The sequence below is a fragment of the Pithys albifrons genome, chromosome 21 (genome assembly GCF_047495875.1).
Source record: "Pithys albifrons albifrons isolate INPA30051 chromosome 21, PitAlb_v1, whole genome shotgun sequence".
Lineage (NCBI taxonomy): Eukaryota > Metazoa > Chordata > Aves > Passeriformes > Thamnophilidae > Pithys > Pithys albifrons.
Window position 1 is genome coordinate 8,180,098 of NC_092478.1, and position 24,989 is coordinate 8,205,086.

Genomic DNA, 24,989 nt, shown 5'->3' on the forward strand with positions numbered 1-24,989 from the left:
AAGGTCCTTTCCCTGTGCTCTGCCCCCACAGGCTTTAGGGCAGGAGCCACAGCAAGGCTAAGCCAGGCTCCTGCAGATGCCAGTCCCTCTCCCAGGCACTGCCCTGCTGTGGGGAAAAGCAGGAGTTTGTTGTTTCTTGTAGTGTTTTCTGTGTTATTGTTAATGATTAAGGCAGCTCTGAAAGTAAACATCTGTAATTGTTCCAAATACAAGATGACATTTGGTGCATAAACTGGTTTTAATTATTTTGTGGCCATGAATCCTTTTCTTAAATCCAGGACAGTGGTTTCATAAACCAGGAACTAATCCAATGGCCAAAAGCAAAACACACCCAAACATTTCCCTGACTTTCTTAGCTGAGATAAACAACATCAGACAATTTTTCAGAAAACATTTTATCCTCATAGAAAAACATTTTTTCTTGCTATTATTTTCAAAGCAAAATTAACACAGTGAATTTCAACCAGCTGCCTATTTCAGTGGCTTCAGGGGGAAAATGACCATTTAAAGGTACTAAAAAACTGCTGAAAAAACTGAAATGGAAACACTGGAGCTGCACATACCAGAAAATGCTCCATTTAAATTAGGAAATTAGAGGATAGAGCTTGCAGATTTTGACTCAGTGTTTCACAGTGAGGATTAACAGCAGGTTAATATCTCCAGTTCAATGGACATACAGCTTAAAAACTACAAACCAAGGTGCTGCAGTACAGAACATGAACAGCATTGCCCAGAGACATCACACCAATTGCTTCTCTGCCTTTAGAAGCACTTGATGTTTAGGACTTAGTGAATATTATTTATTCACATATTTTAAAATATATAATAATTAAGATACTCAATTCAGAAAGAACAGAGTGTGGAAATGTCCTTACCAAGTAGAGCAGAAAGGTGTGGAGCCCCGTTCCAAGGCCAACAGAGGAGAGAATGCCCAGTCCTACCCAGTAGGCACACCAGAAGAACTTCTTCTCCATATACCTCACATACTGAAAAACAAAAGCCACAGAAGACAAAAAAACAACAATTATAATATCCCCAAGGGAGAAAATCAAAGCTACAAACTAACACAGACATTTATCTGGATGGTAACAACTGAAATGGAATTCTAGGTACTTCTTTTTGCAATTTATTCCAGTTATAGCACAGACACAGAAAAGCCCCCACATCCTGGAATCAGCAAGTTTCCAAGGAGATGGATGAAAACTCAAGTTCAATAGTAGGAGGGTGAAATGCAGAACAGGAATACTGGGTGTGAGCAGCAAGCCCCAGACAGAGCCCAGGCAGTGAGCAGACAGCTCAGGGCATTGCCTGAACAGATTAAAGAAAGGAATAAAATCAGCTGCACTCTCATGAGTCTGTTCAATGTTTTATCCTGGACCAGTGAGTAGCAGGTTTGGTTCTTTCAAGAGAAGACTGAAATGTGGGTTGTGTGCTGCACATGTAAATGAGGGGATAGGGGGAGCCCCTGCAAATTCTGGGCATCCAAAGTGCAGTTGGATGCACTGGAGAAAAGGGAAGCAGCATCTCCCTCTCACTGCCATGAGAGCAGCCTGTCTGCATCACAGCCCCAAGAAGAGGCAGTTGTGTATTTTTTGTATTTTATATATACCCATTTTACACCATCCACAGACCAACAGCACCCAGGTGAAGTTTACACAGTCCTATCCAGGCTCTGACCTGCAAAAAGGTCCTGGAAATGCCAAGTGCAGACAGGGCTGAGACCACCCATAGGAGGCTCCTGCACTGGCTGGGCCCTGCAGGGACACTTCCCTTGCCAGCCCCAGAGAATCAGGATTTTCCCAGCAGGTTCAAGGGAATCTCGAGGCTCTGCCCTGGCAAACCCTGGCCCAGCAGCTCAGCCCAGCCCAGGGGCCTTGGGCCTCAACACCAGTTTCCAAGAGCCATCCCTGGCATATGCAGGGCATTGTGCTCGGGCCTCCAGCTGATGAGATCCCCTCAGGGCAGCTCTTGATGGACAGGTATTTATTTCCCATCAGGAATGGGCCATAGATTCACCATCTCCCAGCCTGCTCTGTGTGGGAGTGCTCAGGTCTGAGGCTGGGACTGAATGAGCCAGAATGTGATGGGCTCAAACAACTCACTGCACTGCACACCAAAGGGTGGTCAGGCACTGGAACTGTGGTGGGATCACCATGCCTGGAAAAGGCACAGGGAATGGCACGTGGGGATATGGTGGTGTTGGGTTAATAACTGGACTCAATGATTCTGGAGGGCTTTTCCAACCTAAATGATCCAATTAGTCTATGATTCTGAGACATCCTGGGGAGCCAGGACTCCTGTCCCAGACCTGCATGGCCCTTGGGCAGCCAGTGACACACCAGAGCAGCGTGGATGGAAGCAAGTTCTCTCCAGCTGGGAACCTGCTCATTTCAGAGTGGCAAAGATGATTCAGTTACACAAGGAAAAGAGTTTAAAGGGGCTGTCTGTGCTCCAAGTAAATCTGAAACTTGAAGAGAAATGGGGAGAGGAAAGGTGCAGACACCACCATCACCTTATGCTTAAGCAATGTCTTACAGTTGCAGTAATGCAGAAGCCTCAGTCTTTACATTCACCAAAGCTCAAAGAAGTTTTTAAACAGCCTCTTAAAAATTGTGGGGGTATGAGAAGCATCCCAGAACCAAATCTGACCCACGAAACCATTCTACACCTCTGCATATGCCTGTCCTAGCTGGTCAGGACAGCCTTCCCTAGAAACAGAAGGAACAATTTCTTGGGAACCACAAAGCTCTGCCATGACTCAGTTTAACATTATCCCTCAAGAGCTCACACAGCTCGTTCCTGGCAGATGTGAAGGAGAGCTGAGCATGAGGTGTGCTTGCTCAGAACAGAGGAGAGGGGGGACACCCACAGACCCCACAGAGCAGACCAAGGGATGCAGCTCACCCTCTGTGAGCCACAGCCCATCCACACACAGCAGAGGAGTCACAACACTCAACAAGCCCTTAGCGGGTGCTTCCAAAGACACCATGATTTCATGGAGATGCCATCCAGTGCCCAGGGACAGGGAGAATTAGTGACCCAGGAAAGCAGCTTGGCAGTGTCCTACCTGCTGATGTGCTCCCTCGATGTAATAGGTGACTGTGAGCACGGCCAGTGCCAGTAACACACACCCCACGATGCTTCGCCGGTGCCACAATCTTAAAGACAAAGGGCAATTAGGGTTTTTCATACTGACCATGCAGTTCAAAGCCACTCAGCCTCCCCTGGGGACTGGCTCTGCCTGGGTGCAGGCAGCTGACAAGTTTGTTACAATAAAAGCATGAACCTCCCAAGAAAATATCTGGGGAACCTTTATTCTTTGGGGGGAAAGCTCTGCTTTGCTGTCAGGAGAGACCAAAGTTCAGCCATGTAGATTTGAGCTTTTTAAATACAGAAAAACTAAGTAACTGTCTGAAAACAAAGACAGTGTGAAAACAACTCAGCTTCTGCAGTCAAGAGTGAGACACAGGCCCTGAGAGCAGGACAAGGCAGGCTCTGCAGGGCCCTGGGCCAGGAGGCGCTGGGGGCACAACCACAGGCACAGAGGACACACCTTGGCATTACTTTGGCTCCACTGATCTGCTGAAATTAATCTCCCTTGTAACAGCTCCAAGGTTAATAAATACATTAATTCTGAAGCACTAGGAAGTTACTGCAGTAAAGGCAGAAAACGTTTTCCCATGGAATTTGCTACCAAATCACTTTTGAGTCTGTTTGGTTTTACTGGGGTTTTCTTCTGCTTGATATGTGTGTGGCCACACACAGTGGATTAGCAAATACATTGATTACTGTCACCTAATGATATATAAAATAGCGAGTTCTGGCATCACTTAAAATTCCCAGACTATAATAGCAAACTATGAGCATAACTTATCTAATCAGACAAAGACAGAATTCTGAGACAACACAGGAAAACAGTCACAAATGTTTCATATTAACCCAACTGGAAAAAACACTCAGATTATTTCAACATTAAAGTTAGTGCTGCTTACTTTAGCATGACAATTGGATTTTCAAGTGACTGTCTCTAAATCACAGTTTATGCAATGGAACACAGGAGATCATTAAGAGTCAATCTGAGGTCTCAGCTTAATAGTTTATAATAGTCAGGGGTATTTTCTGTAAAGATGTTTCATGACAGTGCCAGACAACACCAAAGTGCTGCTCAGCACAGGAGACAAGTGCTGTCTGTGACAGAAGCTCATGTCTAGGAAGCCAAATAAGATTTGAGGTCTTAAAATAAATCCTCAAATGTTTTTTTTCTGCTGGGTTTAAATTAAAGCTTGGAGGTTGTCAGAAATGGCTGATGTCAGACCCAGTAAAACAGTTCTCAGAGACAATTCCTCACAGTAGCTGAAAGAATGCACACAGTGAAATAAGGAGATTTTCTTTTTTGGGTGTGGGGTGTAAGATTAGGTCTGCACTACATAAATCTGCATTTTTTGATACAAATAATTGCAAAAGAAAATGGAAAATAGAAATTTCTCTCAGTGAATCTGACACATCAGGACCTCAGCCCTGGCCCAGAGTGTCAGTGAGCACAACCCTAACCCAGTTTGAGCTCCCTGTGCAGAGGAGCAGCCCCACATGGAATCACCCCAGGGGGGATCAGGTCCTGTCTCCTGACTGGAAAAGTGTTTGTAAACTCAGCCCCAAACACCACAGAGTGCAGTGACCAGCACAGGCACTGCCTGGCTGCCACTCCTGGCATTTTCACTGCAAACTGTGCTCATGCTTTGGCACCCCAAACCCTCCAGCCCTGGCACTGAGAATGAGCTCTGCACGTGGGGAATGCCAGGACTGCTCCTCACCAATTCTCTCACTGGAATAAAAGCCAATTTGATCCAGTGTGAAAATAACACTCAGGAAAGTGCTTCAATAAATCATTTGCTGCTGTGAGAGGACCCAGAGAGAAGCAAAGTCCTCTTTGCAGCACCATAAACAGCAGAGCAAGTTCCACCTCACCCTGCCCCCTGCCCTGAAGATCACTCAGTGATACCCACACCTACATTAATAGGTCAGTGTTAACACTGCAGCCACAAGTCCAGCATCTCTTGCCTCAAGGATCCCTAAACACTGTCCCACTCCTTCACACTGGAATATTCAGGTTTGCAATATTCTCCCACAGACACCTCCCTGCATTTCTGTCATTTAGGCAGAAGGTCTGAGTGCACAGCCACAAGTGTGGTGTGTTCCAGCATCCACCTTCAGGGGACAAAAATAGACATGATTTCTGCAAACAAGAATTCTCAAGCTGTCAGGGAGAGTGAGATGTCAGAATGACCTACTGAATCAGAGCATGGGTTTCCCCAGAATGCTTAGGAGAAGTTAAAGAAATGATCTTTACTTTATGGTCCATTCCTTCAAGTTTATTAGAGTTTCCAGGAAAAAATACTGCAAGGTAACAAGTGGTTGTCTCCACAGGACAATGCTCAGCCTCTCCTCGCGCTCCCTCCGCTTCCGCTCGCTCAGCACCGAGGAATCTGCAAGGGAGAGGCACACACAGAGTGAAACAACAGCTTCTATTCCCCACAAAAATACACTGGGGTTTTAACTTGATAGGAAATTCATGTGAGCTCTCAGGCATCTTCTCCACTCATCACAAAGCATCTGCTCCAAGTGCAGCAGGAAGCAGGTGATGCAAATGAAATAAGGTGGTTTGTTCCTCCGTGTAGTTGGTAACGGTTCAAAAATGGAACTGGCCCAGGGGGCAAAAGGTCTGGCACCTCCAGCAGCCTTTACTGCCCCAGGAGCTAAAACCAGCTCAAGGTCTGGCATCTCCAGCAGCCTTTACTGCACCAGGAGCTAAAACCAGCTCAAGGTCTGGCATCTCCAGCAGCCTTTACTGCCCCAGGAGCCAAAATCAGCTAAAGGTCTGGCATCTCCAGCAGCCTTTACTGCACCAGGAGTTAAAACCAGCTCAAGGTCTGGCATCTCCAGCAGCCTTTACTGCACCAGGAGTTAAAACTAAAGGTCTGACATCTCCAGCAGCCTTTAGTGCACCAGGAGCCAAAACCAGCTCAAGGTCTGGCATCTCCAGCAGCCTTTACTGCACCAGGAATTAAAAACAGCAGCTCAAATGTGACTTTACCACTGCAGAGACCACGTTTCACTCTGAACTTTTGAGATGGTTCCCTTCCAAGAGAGCTATTCCCAGAATTCTCAGAAGGAAATGGATTGAATGACAGGGCTCTTTGCCCACGTCAGTCTCCATGTAACTGGGTAACAGCACCTGCCTCCCAGTCAGGACCCTCGGGCTGTGGGAAGCCTGGGCACACTGCTCAGCTTCTCCCACACAAGCCCAGAGTGCTCCCATGCAAAAGACCTGCTTTTATTTATATTTTTTTTCCCTTGGACTGACACTACACATGCAGCTGTTTTTACTGATCTGGTTATAACAGAGCTCACCAACACCAGGCATTGCCACATGAGTAGAGAAGAAAAGTTCTTCTAAGAAACATGTTATTTTGTGCTTAAAAAGAGCTGAATAAACCCCCAAACCTCAGATATTTCATGGGTCAGAATGGCTTGGTCAGAGGTCATCAAGCTAATGAGTGGTAATAATTTTTAAACTTTTAAAGAAAAGGAATTCTGAAATAAACATGAAAATTAAAAAAATTAATAAAAAATACACAAAAGTAATTCTTCCATCCAAATACACACCAAATGTGTTTAAACATCAGTTACTACACAGTTAAAACAGATGTAGTCATTTTGCAATAACATTCATCAATTTTAGGTTTGTGAAAAGCTGTGGCATTTCAAATATGAATGTAACCTGAATGTACACAGTGTAGGGCAGGATGTGTTATTTCAGTCTCACCCCAGTAACTGAAACGTGCTGCCCTATCAGATTTACAGGGGAATTGCAGACCTCCTCAGGCACACAGCCCATGCCAGTTTGTGTTCCTCAAAAATCACTTGCTGTGGATGAACTCACAAACATCCTGCAATGGCAAATACTGGAAAACACCCACATTCCCTCAGAGTTACAGAATGATCCAAGCCCTTAAGTTAAAGGCTTTGGTTTGTTCCTCACACACACACACGAAGCTCATTTGCTGCATTCATTGCTTCATGAATTTCAATTCTCTGCTTTTCCACTCAATATGTGTAATAAAAATGTTTCAACCTTGGGTTTATGACCTTGTTTTTAGTAAAGGTCATGAAAAGACAATGGTGCAAGACTGCACACAACTTGAGAAATCACTTGATTACAAAACTTAATTAATATGGAACTGGCACATCCAAAGCTGACAGGAAACAAATGAAGATGATTATAATTTCCATGCCTTCCTACACAGCATGGATAATTCAGTGACACAAAGCTCCTCAGTGAATGTTTCCAGGGTGTTTCTCATGAGCTCTAAACATTAACCCCAGGCCACTCCAGACATACCAGCAGGAAAAACAGGGGCAAGGCAGGAGGTGAAGCAGTTAAAGCTGCTCTGTTGGTAATTTATCACGGAAACCAATAAATTATAGTGAAATTGAATTTCAACAGAAGAGACAGAAATTGGGAGACTAATAACTGGATTTCTCCCAGAGCAAAACAGATTTTTATTACCAAGTACTAATTTTCAGTGCCAAAGGGTGGGGCTGCACAGCCTGATTTCCACAGCCACACATTTGCCAGCACAGTTTAATTTCTCAGCTCAGCCCTGTTGCAGCCCCTCTTGGTACCCAAGGCTTATGTGTGTGTGAACTACAGAATAACAACCTTGGGAGAAGAGTGTAAGAGAAATGTGAATGGAAATATAAATGGAAAGGGAAGCATAAAACTATTCCATGGCTTTACAATACAGAATTCCTGCAGACCTCAGGCTTAGAGGTGAGTGAGGTTTCCAGGATTGATTCAGGCATCAAGGCATAAATGTGGGCATAAAGTCACTGAATCCCAGAACACCCCAGAGTGGCACTGAATCCCAGAGTGGCACTGAATCCCAGAGCGGCACTGAATCCCAGAGTCCTAGAGTGGTTTGGGCTGGAAGGAACCTTAAAGCTCCTCTCATTCCAACCCCCTGCCCTGGGCAGGGATGCCACTCACCAGAGCAGGTTCCAGCCTGGCCTAAGCCAAGTGCCCCACCATCAGCTCCTCCCCAGTGTTGCTGTGTCCGTGTCCCTGTCCCAGGCCAGGGGAGCAGCTCAGAGCACACCGTGCCTCTCCACCCACCTGGGAAGCTCCTCCCCAGCGTCGCTGTGTCCGTGTCCGTGTCCCCGTCCCTGTCCCAGCCCAGCTGGGAGCACACCGCGCCTCTCCACCCACCTGGGAAGCTCCTCCCCAGTGTGGCTGTGTCCCTGCCCCTGCTGCTGTGTCCCTGTCCCTGTCCCTGTCCCTGTCCCCGTCCCTGTCCCAGCCCAGCTGGGAGCACACCGCGCCTCTCCACCCACCTGGGAAGCTCCTCCCCAGTGTGGCTGTGTCCATGTCCGTGTCCCCGTCCCTGTCCCAGCCCAGCTGGGAGCACACCGCGCCTCTCCACCCACCTGGGAAGCTCCTCCCCAGTGTGGCTGTGTCCCTGCCCCTGCTGCTGTGTCCCTGTCCCTGTCCCCGTCCCCGTCCCTGTCCCAGCCCAGCTGGGAGCACACCGAGCCTCTCCACCCACCTGGGAAGCTCCCGTTGTGCTGCTCTTTGCTCATTCCTGTGCGTCTCTGGTCACAGTCTGTGCCATTCTCTGCCATCTCATAGATCAGTCTCGTGTGGGGATCTGAGGGCAGGACAAAAACAAACAGCACAATAATGCCCCTTTCTGGTTAGGAAGACTCCAGGAACTGCACAAAGCACACAGGAAACATCCAGCAGTTCTCCCAGCCCAAATCACAGCTATCCTGCATTACACCATTGAGCAGAAGAAAGGGATTCACTTCCCACAATGACAGAGATTAAAACATTGCCACCTACATAATTCTAAATTTTTCACTCAAATGACAAAACTCCCTCACAGCCCAACAGAAGCTTTTTAACAATCCCTTCCATGACCCAACCCACTGTTTGGGCAACAGGAGCAGCAGAACTTCACAGAGAGCTCACTTCAGTCCTCAGAGAGGAGCTTCAGATGTGCTTCTCCTGCTGGCACTGAGTTCAGGTAGTTGGTGAGCAAGGAGACCCCAGAAACCCCCCAGCCCAAAAGATTAGCCCAGTCTGGTAACCAAGATACAGAGCTGCAGCTCCTCCTTGGCACAGCCTGACAGCTGTAAACCAGAAAAGGCAAACTCTCCAGAGGACAAGAGCTCTGTGATGGGAAGCTTTGCTGAAAATGTCCCTCCTGTCTGCTTGTTCAGCCTCTCTCCAGAGAGGTCAGCCCTAAAAACCCAAAAGAACAGCTGTGGTTTTCCTTATCCAGGAGAGTAAATAGTGCAGGAACTAAAACCCAGCACAAACCAGAATGTTGCAAGAGCTGCTTTTTTTCTTGCCTTAAAAAACCCCAAACCTGAAGTGCTGACAATTCTTATGCAATCAAACACAAAGAGAGTAGCCAGGCAGACTCCTTGCTTTAAAAACCTTCTCTTGAATCTTACAACAGTGTCTGGAATTTTATGTTGGAAAAGACAGTCCCACACAGCTAAAGCATCTTATTTGCACTGAGTTTCTCCCCGTAATAAAACATGATTTACAGGTTTTGATGTGCTGCTTTTGTTGGAAAGAAAAGCAGTGCAATGTTAAAGTGACTGGTTATATAAAACTGCCCAGAGGAGGAAATAAAGTTCTACAGAAGAAATACTTCCCTTTGATTTATGTTGGGCTCAAGAGCCAAGCAGCAACCCAGGTTTGGTAAACAGGAGTGAGATCACCCCTTTGATTCAGACTGCAATAACTTTGTCACATTTTAAAGAAAATGTTCAATGATTTCAGATACTTTATCTAATACTTTCAGGGTTTCACAAGTCAGTTTTAGACAGATGTTCCTCCAAACAGGTACCAGCCTTGTGCATTACTTGTAGTACCCATAAAATTGCTAGATAGAATGTGATTATTAAAGGGGTTTTAGTTAAAACTCAGTAGTCAGAAGCATCAAGGTTTTGAGAAGGAGCCCTTGCTCCAACACCTCCTCCTGACACAAGATGTGCAGGAACAGAACCCTGTCTAGTTAAACCAGCCAGCAGAAACTAATCCCATGCACTTCAGTTTTAATTCACTGCAACTTGGGCCCCAGAATGCCCCAAACATGTCGAAAACCAATAAAACAGCCCTGCAAAAGTTGCTTATGAGGAATGCCAAGGGCTCCACAGTCAGCCAAGGACAAGAGGAATGAGGTGCTGCAGTGGGAGCTCTACAGCATCACTGCAATCACCTGCAGCCCAGCAGTGCTCTGAACTGAGTGCCAAACTCCAGGAAACAGGAACCTTCCCCTCTCCTGGGGTCAGAGCAGGGCAGGCTGGCAGGCACTGCAGCTACCCCAGCACTCAGCTGAGGACAACTGCCCAGTTCCTGCAGCTATACCAGGATCAAATGTGCAGCCACCCCTAATTCCAGCAGGACACGAGTCCCTCTAAATGCTGGAGTGTTTTATTTCTGACTGCACTTACTTGTGCTTGTTTTATACATAAATATCTACTTATGGAAATATACTACATAAGCTTATATATACACAGACACTTGTACACACACACATATAAATAACCCACACATCTACATACACAAAACTCAAACTGCAGAGGGAAATATTTCAATTGTTCACCCCCAGATACAAAGCCTGATGTCCACAGAAAGCTGCTCAGGAAACAAAAGCCATGCAGAGAAGTGCACACAGCCACACTAAAAAAAGTGGTCTGGTTTGGGGAACTTCAGTCACATTTTGTTGACTTAAATACAACATTAAAAAATAATAGCAACAAAAACTTCAGTGGAAGCCACACCTTCCTAGTTTTGAAATCCATCTTTTTGTCCATGTGCAAATCTGGCCTTCAAAATTAATCTCAGTTGGTCTGGTCTCTGGTCTCAGCTTAATTACATTCCAAGAAGTTCATTTACTGGAATGCAAACTGCTGCCCACGTTTGATGCTAAACCCCAGGCTGTGCACAACACTGAATGCCACTGCAATTATTTGAATTCCTCCATCTCTGGGGGTCTCAGGTGCTGCTCCACAGGTGTGACAGCTTTATGAGCTCAGCCACCAGAGCCACTTCTCCCCTGCCTGCTTGGCAGGGCACTAATCCAGGATTAGCTTTGCACAACACCACCTCAAGTACACAAGTCAACATTTACAGCAAAGCAGGTAAGCAATCCCCTCCCACACTTCTGCAGGGGAACACTTGTTAAGGAGGTCTTGAACTTCAACCATTCAGCAGAAAAGCTCTAAAAATACCTATTTAAAAATTCAGCTGGCTTGGAGATTGGACACTCTTGCATGGCAGGTCAGACAGCAAACCCTGACTGGATTTAGGAAACACTCCCTGGTTTACTCAGGTCTAATTATACTTAAATCATCTTAGCACAAGGGACTGGGGGATGCACATGCAGCAGGCCCAGAGCTGCTGTGCTGCCTGATGCCTATCAGAGTCCCCAGTCCTGCACTAATTAGGGGATTAACTGCAGTGGGAGTCCAGCCCAATGGAGTCCTCCTTCATTAACCGAATCCACGTTCTCCAGTCACCCAATCCATGAGAGCTCACCACAGCAAATTAAATTCCAGCTGCCAAACAGAACTTCACTTGCTGACTAAAAAAAGATAGAGTCCATCTCTAAAAATAAATTTGCCAACTACACAGAGTAGTTACCAGCAAACATAAAAATAAACTATTTAGAAGAGCGAGGAAAACAAGTGTGAGCAGTTTTTGTATCAGGGTGGCTTAGATCATTTGTTAGAGCTGTGCTCACACAAGAACTGCTTTGTGGGGCTGAACAAAGAGCCCACAATACACCACTCAGCTCCACTGTAACCCAAAACATGAAGTATAAAAAGACAATTATTGCCAGTCAAAAATGTAAATTGGTCAACACAAAATTGGTAACTGTGACTGGCACTTCTCAGCATAAGTGAATCAAAGCCAAACAAGCTCTCGGAGCAGGAGAACACAACCAGATTAGGCACTGCAGTGTCTGCTCTCTGCAATCAGAGAGGAAGGAGGACACAAGTCCCTTCTCTGGAGCTCTGGGGAGGCTGTGGAAGCACCAAGTGCTGGGTGCACTTATGCAAAAAGGAACAACTTTGGATAAGGCAGTTGGGTGTTTGCACCTCACTGGGAGCAGAACCTGGGCTCGTGCTCTGGACTAAGGATTTTTGGAGGACTCCTCTCCAGTGTGCTGGAACAACAAGGAAGCTGGTTTAGTGATCTCACTGCTTTCCCAGACATCGTTTGAAACCCTAATTACTGAAATAGATCCTGGAGCCCTGACTCTCATCTCCACCACAGTTACTGGTCACACACTGCTAGAACCAGAGTTAGAGCATTTTGCTGGTGTCTGGTCCCAGCCACCTCATCAACACCATTCCCAGCCCTCTGTCACTCCTTGCATTTTAAGCCAAGTGCTCCAATCCTGCTGCTTCTTTCTCCTCAGCTCCTCTGCTGACCATTCCTCCTCCTTTCCCCACAGCACTGCTCTTCAATTACACAAGGAGAACAAAAGATGAAACCCCAGCCCTCGCAGGTGGGTGTGGAGTTGCACTAAACCAGACAGTGTTAACCTGGGCCAGGGTTTTGTTTCAGCCATCACAACAGAGCCACGATGCACATTAACAGTGTGGAGAGCCCTCCCCCTCCAGAGTCAAGGGCTGCTGGAGCACGTTCAGCTGAACGAGGGATCAGTTTTGAAGTGAAACATTACATACCCTTCAGCTGTGTCCCTCTCCACTCCTTTTCCTTCCCCAGGATGCAGTGGAACAGCCCCCTCCGTGCTCAGCTCCAGCCCCGAGCCCAAAGAGCCTCCTGTCCCCGCCCTGGAGTCCTGCAGAGCGAGATAACACTGTCCACACGTGCTGCTCGACTGACACAGCCCCTCACTCCGAGGTTAATGGCTTTCCAAAAGGCACCAGAAAATAGAAAAAGTAACTGCTGGATTTTTTTTCCAGCCCTTTAACACTCCTGGGAAGCGTTCAATTAAAATAAATTAGGGCACATCTCAGAGATGTTTCAAATCTCCACAGATTTAGCTATAATAGGTTATTTTGATATGAGTGCATTTATTCCCACACTCAAAGTGTTTTTGTAACTAAAATAGTTTAATCCCTCAAAGGAAAAGTAATTCAGTTAAAGACCACAGGTTTCCATTTTGTGGGTTATGCCTCTGAACACCAGACCTATTTTCCAATTCCTACCCAAATACCATTCTAAAAAAATCCTCTTACAATTTAGAGTTAAAGTTTCCATTTTTACCAAAAACATTTTGGGACACTTTTAAGGAAATAACAATTTAACACTGTTGTAACAGAAGTTTCAGGGATGTCATGCATTTTCTTTTGAGTTTACCAAAAGTTCTGTCCCTGCTATTAATGCCACATAAATTAAACTATTTTTTGGTGTATTTTCTCAGGTGAAACATGAACACTGATGGTTGCCTGTGTAGACCCAGCAGTGGAATTAGGTGGTATAATAATATACTGGAAACATTGCACAACATATAGATGAAAAGACAAAGAAGATGGTAGGAAAGACAAAGTACACATTGTTTGGGGTTTGCAGTGATCTCACTGTGCCCCAGCAGCCCTTTCACCCAAACTGATGCCTTGGAAAGACTGGTATGAGCAGAGAGAAAGGCTTTGGAGAGAGAGGCCACACAGCATTGGAGCAAAGGCTGTAGCTTAATATTCAGGTGATTAACACAGTATAATTAATATCCTTAATTCCTGAGGGCTGTGCATCATCCCTGCCCAGGTGTTTGTCTCAGCCCTCAGAGGCATCCTGAGCTCTGGAGGTGAAGCCAAGCTCTCCCCTGTCACCCTCCCTGTGCTCCCAGGGACACAGAGGGCACCAAGGTCACAGAACTGCCAAAACACCCTGCACTAAACAGGCCTGCCACAATCTGACTGGGAAAGAATAAAGAGTTAAAAGCTGAAAGGAGAAACCCAGCCCTAAGAATCACCACCTGACCCTTCCAGCAGCTGGTGGCCAGAGCAGATTTGGCAGGAACTTTGCCTTCAGACTCTTTGGAAAGTGCTGGGAGAGTTTCCTCCCAGGTGGATGCCTGAACCTGCCCAGAGTGCTGCTCCTGGGAGAGGAGGCACAGCACAGACAGAAGGGGATGAACAGAAGGACCTGCCACAGCCCACAGGACACTGAAACGAGCTCCTGAGGCAACAGGTTCTGCTTGTCACAGACATCACCAGCCTCTAAGTGGAACCAACTCAGATTTCACCCTCTGTCTGCTGGCTGAGGACACACTCCCCTGACAGTGCTCACACAGGCTGATTCTGAGCCCTGGGAGAGAGAAGAAGATTCTTTTACTAAGTTTAACACAGTGAACAATGGCCTGCCTCACTACCAACATCCTTCTGCCTCCTGGGTCACTGCAGCACCAAACCAGGAGGGTTTGGGGTTTGGGGACTGCCCCACAACTGCAGTTCCACCTGCTACAGGGACACAAAAAGCTCAGTGTTGCAACAGCTTCAAGGCTGTGCCCTTTGTCCTCAGGGAGTAACAAAGTCCAGCCAGCTCACACTTCTCCACAAGGAACACAAGTTAAAGTTCCAACCTGCAGTTTGCTCCCATCAGCAGGAGCTTTGGTTTTTTGCTTTAAACCCATATTTTTTTAAGAAAGAAGAGATTTCCAAACATGCAGTGATTACACAGAACATTCTAAGCAGAGATGTTGTCAGAAACAGCCATGACATTCAGCAGATATTCAGAGACCACACAAAGAAAGGCTCTAAGGTGGAAATAGTGCAGATATTCCAGCTAAGAGACTTGTTCCCAGTGTGCTCACCTTCCTCATTGCTACCACCCACTTGAAAAGCACTGAGTCTCCTCCTCCCCTTGCCCACAGCAATTACAAACACTCTGATTTTAGCTGCTCAGTAGGACATGGAGCAAAGCTCGAATTACTCAGCAGAGCTCACCTCCCATGGCACAACTGGAGACGTGGCTTTTCAAACCCTCCCTGGGAAACATGGGATGAAGCCATCACTACAACTGTCATTATGCAGCAGGGGATAAAGAAAGGGCTACTCCAGGCTGCAGGAAGCATGGATTGAAAGAAAGAACACTGGCTTGCTTCAATTAAACATTAAGAAGAGTTGATTCATGTTATTGGCTGTAATAATGCCAAGGTCATGGGTTCAATCCCCTGTGTGGGCCACTGACTTAAGAGTTGGACTCGATGATCCTTGTGGGTCCTTCCAGCTCAGAATAGTCTGTGATTCTGTGAACAGTTATCATAAAGATGTTATAAAGCCCCAGCCAGGGGAGGAACTGAGGTGAAAAAACCTTAGAAAATAATTCCTAACAGCAAAACAGCACCAAAAGCCACTGCCCAAACAGAACCCACGTGCTCCAAGGCATGAAACAGTAACACCACAGCTCCTTCACCCCAACCCACATTATCACCACTAACTAAACCAGGATAGCCACTTGTTGGTAAGCACAGAGCAGAGAAAACAAGGACAGGAGAGAACCCTGTAAAACGTCCTGTGTGCAGTTTAAAGGGAATAATCTGCATTCACAGCCCTTTATAGACAAACAGCTGCTACCAAACACTTGTTGCCCCTCCCTCGGGTCAGCTGCAGGACCTGCCAAACGCCCAGGAGGCACAGCTGGAAGCAAAAGGGAATCTTGCTGCTTTATTATCTTCTGTAAACACCAGAGGACATTGGCCAGGGAACTGGAAACCAGAGAAACGCAGCAAGGGGCTTAACCTCAGTCAGGAGGAAAGGAACTGGAAGGCTCTCCATGGATTTGGGATCCAGGACACTGGTAGCACCCAGCTGGGGGAGCACGGGGGAAAGCACAGAATTCCTGATGGAGAAGGAGGGGGAAAGCACAGGAATTCCTACTGGGGAGGGAAGGGGAAGGCACACAATTCCTAGTGGAGAGGCAGGGGGAAAGCACAGGAATTTCTGCCGGAGAGGCAGGGGGAAAACACAGAATTCCCAATGTGGAGGCAGAAGGAATGTACATAAATTCTTAGTGGAGAGGCAGCAGGAAAACACAGAAATTCCGAGTGGAGAAGCAGAGGGAAAGCACAGAAATTCCTACGACGGAGACGGGGGAAAGCACACAATTCCCCCAGGGAGGCAGACCGATCCTCGGTGTGTCCCCGTAGCCAGCAGGGTGGATCTCAGCGAGCCTCCAGCACCGTGCCCGGCCCAGGGCGGTGTGTCCCTCAGAGGATGAGGTGGCAGCAGCTCATCTATCGCCCCAAAGCCGGCGACGAGCGGCCTGATCTCCCTCCGCCCCCCTCCTCCTCCTCCCCTCTTGCAGCGCTCCCAGCCCCGGCTCCCCACACGCGGTGCCCCGGGCTGGGTCTGTCCCGTGCCCGCTCCTGGTCCCCATTTGCCCGAGCCCCGAGCCGCCCTGAGGGGGGACCCCGAGCCGCCCTGAGAGGGGACGGTGCCGTGACCGCCAGGCCGTGAGGGCAAGGGGGGAGCGGCCGGGAGGGCAAGGACAGCAGCCGCAGCCCCGCACTCACCGCGCTTGGCGCCGCCGGCTCCGCTGGGCCCGGCACAACGCGGAACTGGGCCCGGCCCGGCCCGCCCCCGGCGCCGTCACTTCCCGAGCGCCGCTGTTCGTCACCTCCGGGCGGGAGCGCCGGGGACGAGCAGAGCCGGGTGGCAGGTGAGCGGCGGCTCTTTGTGTCTCCTCACGGCCCTCCTGGACCTTCTTGGCCCTTTATGGGCCCTTCCTGGACCTTCTTGGCCCCTCATGGCCCTTCCTGGACCTTCATGTGCTCTCCTAGATCTTCTTTGCCCCTTATGGCCCTTCTTGGCCCCTTACGGCTCGTCACGGCCCCTCACATTCCTCCACCGTCCCCCAGAGCCCTCCCGCACGTCCCCTCAAGGACCTTCACGGCCCCTCAGAGTCCCTCAAGGCCCGTCATGGCCCTCACGGCCCCTCATGGGCCTCACAACTCCTCATGGCCCCTTAAGGACCTCAGAGCCCCTCACAGCCCCTCAGCCCCGCTCGGTTCTCTGTCCCCGCTCGGTTCTTTATCCCCTCTCGGTTCTCTATCCCCGGTCGGTTCCATCCCCGCTCGGCCCGGTCGCGGTCCCGGCGGGGTGGCCGCGCTGCAATCCCGGACAGCGGCGCTGAGCTGAGTTCGGGGGCATTGCCGTGAAATTCCGCCGTTCTGCCGCTTCTCTCCACACTCTGAGGTGGAAATTCCACACGAGGAAAGGCTGAGGGAGTTGGGATTGTTCAGCCTGAAGAGGAGAAGGTTTGGGGTGACATAATTGTGGCCTTGCACTCCCTGAAGAGAACCTAGGGCAGATGGAGAGGGACTATTGACAAGGGCAGGGAGTGACAGGACAAGGGGAATGGCTTCAAACTGACAAAGGGCAAAGGGTTAGGTGGGATACTGGAAAGGAATCCTTCCCTGTGAGGGTGGGCAGGCCCTGGCACAGGTGCCCAGAGAAGCTGTGCCTGCCCCAGCCCTGGTAGTGTCCAAGGCCAAGCTGGACAGGGCTTGGAGCAACCTGGTCTGGTGGGAGGTGTCCCTGCCCATGGCAGGAGGTGGATGATGATGATCTTCAAGGTCCCTTCCCACCCAAACCATTCAGTGACTGGTAATTTGCCATTTGATCTTAGCTCTGCTTCCCGAGCTGGAGCCTGTCACCAGTGAGGTGTTTGCAGTTCGAAAGCTGTGGCTGGGGAAGGGGGAGCCAGTGCTCCAGGAAAGGTATCTCTGAACATCCTTTCCCAATGAGCGAGGTTGGAATTGCTCTTTTTTTGTTTCTAACACGTTGTTTGTCTTCAGATAACCAGCTGCTGTCACAAGCTGAAAAACACTGCAGTAGATTCTCCTCTCCCCTTGCACAGCCAGCTCCAGACCCCAGCATGGATTACCTGTCCCAGCCCGGGCTCCTCAGCGTGGTGGCTGGAATCGCGTGTGGTGTGTGCCTGGGCTGGGGCATCCGAGGGAGACTCCTGAGGAAGCCCAGGGCAGGAGTGGCAGCGGCTGCCAATAGCCTGGGGGGTGACACGGATGTCATGGGAGAGTCCGGCGAGTTCAAGATGGTGCTGGTCGTCCGCAACGACCTGAAGATGGGCAAGGGCAAAGTGGCAGCACAGTGTTCCCACGCGGCTGTCTCTGCCTACAAGCAGGTGCAGAGGAGGAACCCCGAACTCCTGAAGCAGTGGGAGTACTGTGGACAGCCCAAAGTGGTCCTCAAAGCTCCCGACGAGGAGGCTCTGGCACAGCTGCTGGCGGAGGCGAAGCGCCTGGGACTGACCGTGAGCCTGATCCAGGATGCAGGACGTACCCAGATCGCTCCAGGCTCCAGGACAGTCCTGGGCATCGGACCGGGACCGGCTGATGTCGTAGATCAAGTTTCTGGTCACCTTAAACTCTTCTGAACTAGGACCAAAAGAATCTGAATGCGTTGGTGTATGTTGGTATTGAAGGGATGAAATCCAAGTTTGGGGATTTTCCCCGTATAAATAAAATGAGCAAGTTTTTTTAAGGTTTAAATTTGTAAATCATGGATTTCTCTAGCTTGTGTGTTGTGTTCCAAAGGGGGGAATGGTGCTTGGATTGAGAGAGTTGAGGAAACCAGAGCTGGCAGTTTTACTACCCACAGGAAGGAACCCAAAATATTTACAACTTGTGCAATTAGCTGAGGGTTTTGCATGGTGGGCAGTAGCAGTTCCAGAGAATTTGTCCCATGTGCTAAAAAATGCCAGGGTTCCGCTTTCTGCCTGTGTTTTGAAGAGATACAGTCTTTAGTTCAGATTGGCTGCTGCAGTTAAAAATTGCCCCATATTCCTGGGGGTAACTGTAGCCAACTCCTGCCTGTCTCCGGTAGAGGAACTGATGCAGTAACTTGTAACTGGTCTGGGTCTGACCAGTTCTGAGTTTGCAGCCCAGGCCTGCAGAGCTGTGGGGAGCAGCTGTAAGCTGAGCTCCCCTCTGGAGAGGTCTGTGTGGCTGCTGGATGTGCAAAAACCTGAGTTTAGCCCAGGTGGAGGGAGTTACCCTCACACAAACAGGACAAACTGAAATCCTGGTTACTGGGGATTAACTGGGCCAGCCAGACGTTACTGGACAGTTCAGAGCACACTGACGGTGGCTCTGACACTGAAAGGCAAGTTCCCTGCACTTTTATTAGGTGGAATTTCTACAAGTTAGTTTGTAGCAAAGCTGGTTTGTGAGAATTCTGCTGTAAGCAGCTTTTACAGCCTCTCAGCCGTGTTTTCCAGCTGAGTGCCTGTGAAATAGGTTGTAACAAAGAGAACAGGAGGGTTTCTCACCATCAGAGCTGCAGACAGCTTGCAGAGCCGGAGGGAAGGTCAGAGGGGCAAGCACAATAAACACAGAGAATGGAGTTTTTAAACTGCACCTCTTAGGCACAATCCTTTCAGAGACTGACACTGCTCACTGTGGACTTGTGCTCCACCACCACCGAACAGACCTGCAGCCAGGGACAGCCTGGGCAAGACACCCCCCATTCCACATGGAACTGCTGCAGTGCCACAGGATCCCAGGAGCAAGGGAGAAGGGATTTGGCCTCAGAGCGGGGTCCTGACACCAAATGTGGCTCCTGGTTAAGAGACAGGAGCTCTCACAGACCCTGCCAGTGCTGTAGGACTCGTTACACTCAAATATGACAGTATTCATAGAGAAACATTTAAGTCAATTTTATTTGAAGCTAAATATGTTTAAGGCAATTTACATACCTAGAACATGATCTCAATTGAACTGGCACACCCTACTACAATCCTAATGTATCATCTGCTCAAATCTGCTGGAGTTGACCATGGTGCAGCCAACTGGTGAAAAGTGCTATTTTCTTCTCTCTGGCATAATCTTTCTATAGAAAAAGAGTTACATATTTTCCTGTATTGCCCCCTCAGTGCAAGACCCCGCTATGGTCCCCATTGCTGCTCTGCTACTGGCCCCTCAGCCCCTTGCCTGCACACACCTGCACTGTCCCACACCACCAGCACTGTAATACTTGGTTTGAGTTGGAAGGTCCTTTGTGAAGACAGTAAAGTGAAGCTACCACTGTGCAGCATGTCCACAGTCCAGTAATTTATTTTTAAATTGCGTAATTTCAAATTGCACAAACAAAACTGAACAGCAATATGCTTGAATTCTCTCTTCTGTACACTCAAAACAGTGATCTAAAACACCACAATATCCAACATACACAAACCTCAGGGCAGGGTTAGTAAATACACAGATTGGAATCATGGTGCTCTGTTCCTGAATGGAATGTCCCACAAAAGCACAGGATACAGCACAACATAAGGTCATCTGTTACATATGGAGTGAGCAAAAAGACACTAGCATTTTCTATATGCATAACTGGGAAAACCTGCATAGGTTAAGGAGAAAATAACCTTTTATTCATTTTAAGTCAGGCAAGGTTGTCTGTACGCATTTTAAGTTCTTTTAGAGCTATGCAATCCAACCCAGGGAGGATATGCTGATTAGTGTTGTCTCCTGTCAGCAGTCTTGCAAGGTCAAATACAAGTATCTTGGCTTTAGCTTTCTCCAAATATACAGTGAGACTTAAATGCATTTAGAATAGACAGTACATACTGTAAGCTGCTCACATACAATGAACTTAAGATTCAATATTAGAGTGTAACACTATAGAGTGCAAATCAGAATCTTCACAATAGACTTAATGGTAATAAGCAGTCCTGCAAAAGCCCACTTGAACAAAGTTGTTTAAACTATTCCCCTTTTAAAGTAAAAGTCTAAATGACATGGAATGTGAAAAAGATTTAACATAAGTGATTCAAATAGTTTGCGCTAGAAAAAACAGTCCTTCATGAAATAAAGGTTACAAGAACACGAGGCAGAACTCTTTGCTTTTCCCTGTTATGAGTTGAAGCGGGGAGGGACGGTGGAGTTTCAGTAAGAAAAGACGCTGCTCCCGCCCGAGCTGTGCTGCTCCTCACATGCTGTACCCGAAGCCGGGCTGGGGCTGCCCGTAGGGTGGGGCGCTGTAGCCGTAGCCAAAAGGTGCCTGGGGAGGAACTGCCACGCTGGGTCCTGCTGTCAGCATCAGCTGGGGCTGGCCTGCGAGACACAAACACGGCCTGAGCGCTCCTGCACTCTCAGCTCACGCTGCAAATTTGGGGTATTTGTTCATTTAACAGCAAGTCCCTGCTGACCTGGTGTGGGTCCTCAGGAGCCAGCCCTGGATTTCCCCACCAAACGTCAGGACAGAGTATGTGGCTAAAAATACTACACTGTAAAATGTCTGAACAAACTCTTACTAGAATTACTAGTGGAATAACGTGGACACAAAGAGAATATAAAACTTGGTTGTAATAATGCCAAGGTCATGGGTTCAATCCCCTGTGTGGGCCATTGACTTAAGAGTTGGACTCAACAATCTTTTGTGGGTCCCTTCCAACCCAGAATAGTCTGTGATTCTGTAATACCCAAGCCCATCATAAAGCATGTTGGACAAGAGCCAAACAATGCACTTGCTGGAAGTCTGGAATAGCACAGCTCCTGCACACATTTCCTTTAGAAAGTGTTCTAAAGTGCTCCCTTCCTTTAGAAGGTTGTCCTGGCTCATTAAGGAAAGTGTCCCTCCCTTAATGAGCCAGGACAACCTTAAATCCTGCAGTCCACAGCCCATCTCAGCAGCCACAGCACCAGAGTGGCACTTTATCCAGTGTTTTGGAACACAAGACTTGATTTCACATGAAGAACACTCCAATTCCCAAGGACTTCCTTGGGAAAAACCAAGATTAGAGAAGTGTTGTTTTAAGAGCAAAATGTGTTGTTGACAGCAGATGAACTAAAGCATTACCATAAACAATAGGTTGTGTTTCTGTAGCTTGCTCCTCTTCCTTTCTCAAAGACTCTGATGCATCCAGTTTATCCACCTGGAATTGAGACCAACAATTAAAAAGTCTTCTTTAAAACAGCTACTTATTCGTGGCAGAGAAGTGGAAAAGCCTTAGTGGTATGTTAACACCCATCAAGAAAAGGAGACCATTTACAAGTTAAGATCAATTCAAGTAGCAATGTTGGTACTGGTGCAGTCAAGATTCTGTTTCCTGAAAAAAGCCCTCCTTGAGGGATTTGGGAACTGCTTTGAAAGCTCACTCCAGGCTGAAGCTTTGCACAACAGGCTCCACATGGGACTGGAGTTACTTGGACATCAGGAATTAGCTCATCAGGGTCGCTCCAGCTACTTCAACAGCCTTTAGGACACTCAGATTTGAGCACAGTCTCAGTTAGAGACCATTGGCACTGGAGCAGGAGAAGGTTCCCTGAAGGTAACACTGAGGTGAAGGAATCTGATTTACAGCAGACTGCAATAGCATCCGACATGTCACTTGAGCCTCAGGATTTCACTTTCCAAACCCATTCACTCATGCAATTTAAGTTCAAATGCAGAGAATGCATGTGTATAAGACTTGCTTTTTCCACTCCAGAACTGTGTGGCAGTCAGCCTAAACCCACAGATACTCCAATTCCTCGAGCTTAACACACAGAAGGAGACAAGCCTGGCCAGCTCCAGTGCTGCACAGCGAGTGCACTCGTGCTCTCAGCCCACCCCTACAGAAAGGCAAGAGAAGAAACTTATTCTGCAGTGAAATGTTGAGTCTTACTAACACAGATCCAAGGGACCACAGCATTCCTACAGCTAAGGCAGGCCCTGAAACTAAAACCACAAAATGAGGTACTGGTATTTTACCTGGGAGATAAGATTTAGAGTAAAGTCAGAGACAAACATGCCAATTACTTTCAAAGACAGTAAGACAACTCACAAACCAGATTAAACTTTCATTTCATTTGTGTCCTTAATAAGGGAGTCTGAAGACAGGTTTCCTGCACTTACACAGGGCCAGTGTTACTTATTCAGCTACACCAACATCCAGCAGTTGAGCAGGGTTCACTTTAACTGTGCTGCATCAGCAAATCTCTGCAGGCAGCTCAGGGTGCTGGGACTCTTCCTGTGAGTTACAACGTGTGTTCCAGGAACCTCCAGCCGAGGCACAAAGCCAGGAGGTGGCAGAAATCCTGAGCTGGTGTTCCCTCACTGCCTGGGCTTCCATGGCCAGCCTGTTGGTTGCCTCACCCCAGAATCTGGTTTGCTGCTGCCAAAGTGCACCAGACCGTGTGCCAACGCTCCCAGACTCGTTTCCAGACACCGTGCTGAGTGAGAACTGCACTGTTTTTAACTCAGACAGCAACACACTGAACACAGAAGCACAAGTTCAGAGATGCAAATCCAAGGAGAATGTGCAGAGTTTGCTACTAAGCAGAGGCATTTGGCTTACACACACTTGGAAAGCCTCCTGCCCAGGACATTCAATGCATTTCTGACACAGTTTTGATGCCTCCCCTCGGAGCTAAACAAGTATTGACAGTAACAAGTGCCAGGTTGAGACCAGCCTGCAGGATGGCTCTTACATCACTTGCTTGAACATCACCAGGGGTTCAGGACCCTACACACTTGTAGCAAGATTGATTTAAAGGCTTTTCCACAGGGACTGCAAGAAGCTGCAGAGGAAAAGTAACATGCATTCAATGTTATCGTGTCATGTGTGCATGGAAAAGAGGCAAAAGTACTGAAGCACGAGTGAGGGCTGAAGATGACTGCCATACAGGCTCCCCCCAGAAAACCACAGCAGCCCACAGCAATGCCTTGGAGCTTAAGGAGGAGTGGGATGTACTTGCAATGACTGCTACACATGCGTAGTTATGCAAACACTGCAGCTGGAGTACCTGGCTTCACACACACACTCTCTAGGCCTCACTGACTAGCTGCTGAAGGGCCTCACACTACAGCTGGGCAGCTCAGCCTCCAGCTCCAGGGCTGGCTTTGCAACAGTTTGCATTCAGTCCATCTTCAAAGCCATTTCTCAGCTTGTCTGCCCCTTGCTGAACCATATTAATGGAAAACTCCCACTCGGGTGACCCCAGGGCTGAGGAGAATCACAGCGGGGTTCATGGGAAGCAGATGGACAGAACCTTGGATTGCCCCTCTGAAGGTCAAAATTGCAAAGCAAAAGGCAAGCCCTGGAGTAGCCTCAGAAGAGCAATAGGCATTACTTCTTTTTTTAAAATCAGGTAGCAAGAGAAGTTTAGTGAAGCTGAAGAGCTTGGAAGGCAGTCATTTTTGGACAAGTACTAGGAATTTACTACAGGGAAGAGAACCACAGACTTGTCTAGTAGCTGAAGTTTTAAGTTCTGTGTGAACTAGAGCACCGTGGGGATCAGACCAGCACCATGAGAACTGGACACCTGAGTGAGGAGGAGTCTCTTCTGAAGCAGCCAGTGTCTACTCTGCCTACTGTCAGCACACATTAGTCATGGTCAAGAGATCAGAAACTGGATCACAGTCCTTAACCAGCAAATGCCAGACTGATTTATGGCTCACAGACAGTAGTTCAGGACTTATTTCTTATTGTAGGAAGTTCCTTCAGTGTCAGATTGGCTGTCAAATAATAGCACTTGTGCACAGTTTCAATACAAGCTTGACTGTGATCCAACTGATCACCTGTATGCCCTTCCTGAGGATCTATGAGCTTATTAGTAGCAAATGAATCTACTTTTCTCCTACAGCACTAGCTACTGAGAGTTAAACATTTTGCATATGCTTTAGTGATATTTTGTTTGGGGAAAAAGCAGTAGCAGCAGTGTAGTAAACATAGGAAAGAAAAAAACTCATGCAGAATCCTTAGACTTAGTCCTCCAGACTTAAAGATGGAAAACAAGAATCAACTTTCACCTTTTCCTTTATTGCATCAACCTGCAAAGGAATTCAGAAGGTGCAGCTTAGAAAAATCAAATTCCATATTTAGCATATAAAAGGTAGAAACAAAAGCGTCAGGGAAGAAATAATTAAGGTACAGGCGAGTGAAAACAAGGATACACCAGAAGCATCTGCTTTATTTAGAAAGGCAGCTCTGCCCCTCGCTGGCT

At 47.8% G+C, this 24,989-nt stretch overlaps 3 protein-coding genes across 6 annotated transcripts in view; 1 reads left to right on the forward strand and 2 right to left on the reverse strand.

Annotated features, from left to right (window-relative positions):
- VMP1 (vacuole membrane protein 1) overlaps positions 1–16,647 on the reverse strand; it is a 63,027-nt gene extending 46,380 nt beyond the window's left edge. The window contains exons 1-6 of one of the 2 annotated variants that reach the window (XM_071574765.1): positions 16,560–16,647; positions 12,769–12,884; positions 8,604–8,705; positions 5,348–5,483; positions 3,068–3,158; positions 876–986 (exon numbers count right to left, since the gene is read on the reverse strand). In XM_071574765.1, coding sequence (XP_071430866.1) covers positions 876–986; positions 3,068–3,158; positions 5,348–5,483; positions 8,604–8,679 — 414 coding nt within the window. In that variant the 5' untranslated portion in view covers positions 8,680–8,705; positions 12,769–12,884; positions 16,560–16,647. The remainder of the gene's footprint in view (positions 1–875; positions 987–3,067; positions 3,159–5,347; positions 5,484–8,603; positions 8,706–12,768; positions 12,885–16,559) is intronic. The other variant, XM_071574766.1, reaches the window with a different exon arrangement.
- PTRH2 (peptidyl-tRNA hydrolase 2) lies at positions 15,775–18,562 on the forward strand. 3 transcript variants are annotated; one of them, XM_071574767.1, is made up of 3 exons: positions 15,775–15,844; positions 17,675–17,765; positions 17,844–18,562. In XM_071574767.1, exons 1-3 carry the CDS (start codon positions 15,821–15,823, stop codon positions 18,440–18,442), a joined length of 714 nt encoding a protein of 237 aa, XP_071430868.1. In that variant the 5' UTR covers positions 15,775–15,820; the 3' UTR covers positions 18,443–18,562. The 3 variants fall into 3 exon arrangements, with proteins under 3 accessions (XP_071430868.1, XP_071430869.1, XP_071430870.1); XM_071574768.1 differs by lacking the exons at positions 15,775–15,844; positions 17,675–17,765 and adding an exon at positions 16,657–16,705; XM_071574769.1 differs by lacking the exons at positions 15,775–15,844; positions 17,675–17,765 and adding an exon at positions 16,670–16,705 and having other exon boundaries at positions 17,906–18,562.
- Positions 18,563–20,102: 1,540 nt separating this feature from the next.
- Positions 20,103–24,989, reverse strand: part of CLTC (clathrin heavy chain) — a 30,292-nt gene continuing 25,405 nt past the window's right edge. The window contains exons 31-32 of the mRNA XM_071575313.1: positions 21,862–21,937; positions 20,103–21,116 (exon numbers count right to left, since the gene is read on the reverse strand). Of these exons, the coding sequence (XP_071431414.1) occupies positions 20,992–21,116; positions 21,862–21,937 (201 nt within the window). The 3' untranslated portion in view covers positions 20,103–20,991. The remainder of the gene's footprint in view (positions 21,117–21,861; positions 21,938–24,989) is intronic.

Bases quoted from the DNA above. Each gene is read 5' to 3' on its own strand.
- PTRH2 (XM_071574767.1), top strand. From the start codon at position 15,821: ATGGATTTGGGATCCAGGACACTG. The intron at 15,845-17,674 runs GTAGCACCCAGC...ATTTGATCTTAG, and splicing joins ATTTGGGATCCAGGACACTG to CTCTGCTTCCCGAGCTGGAG. The intron at 17,766-17,843 runs GTATCTCTGAAC...GTTTGTCTTCAG, and splicing joins GAGCCAGTGCTCCAGGAAAG to ATAACCAGCTGCTGTCACAA.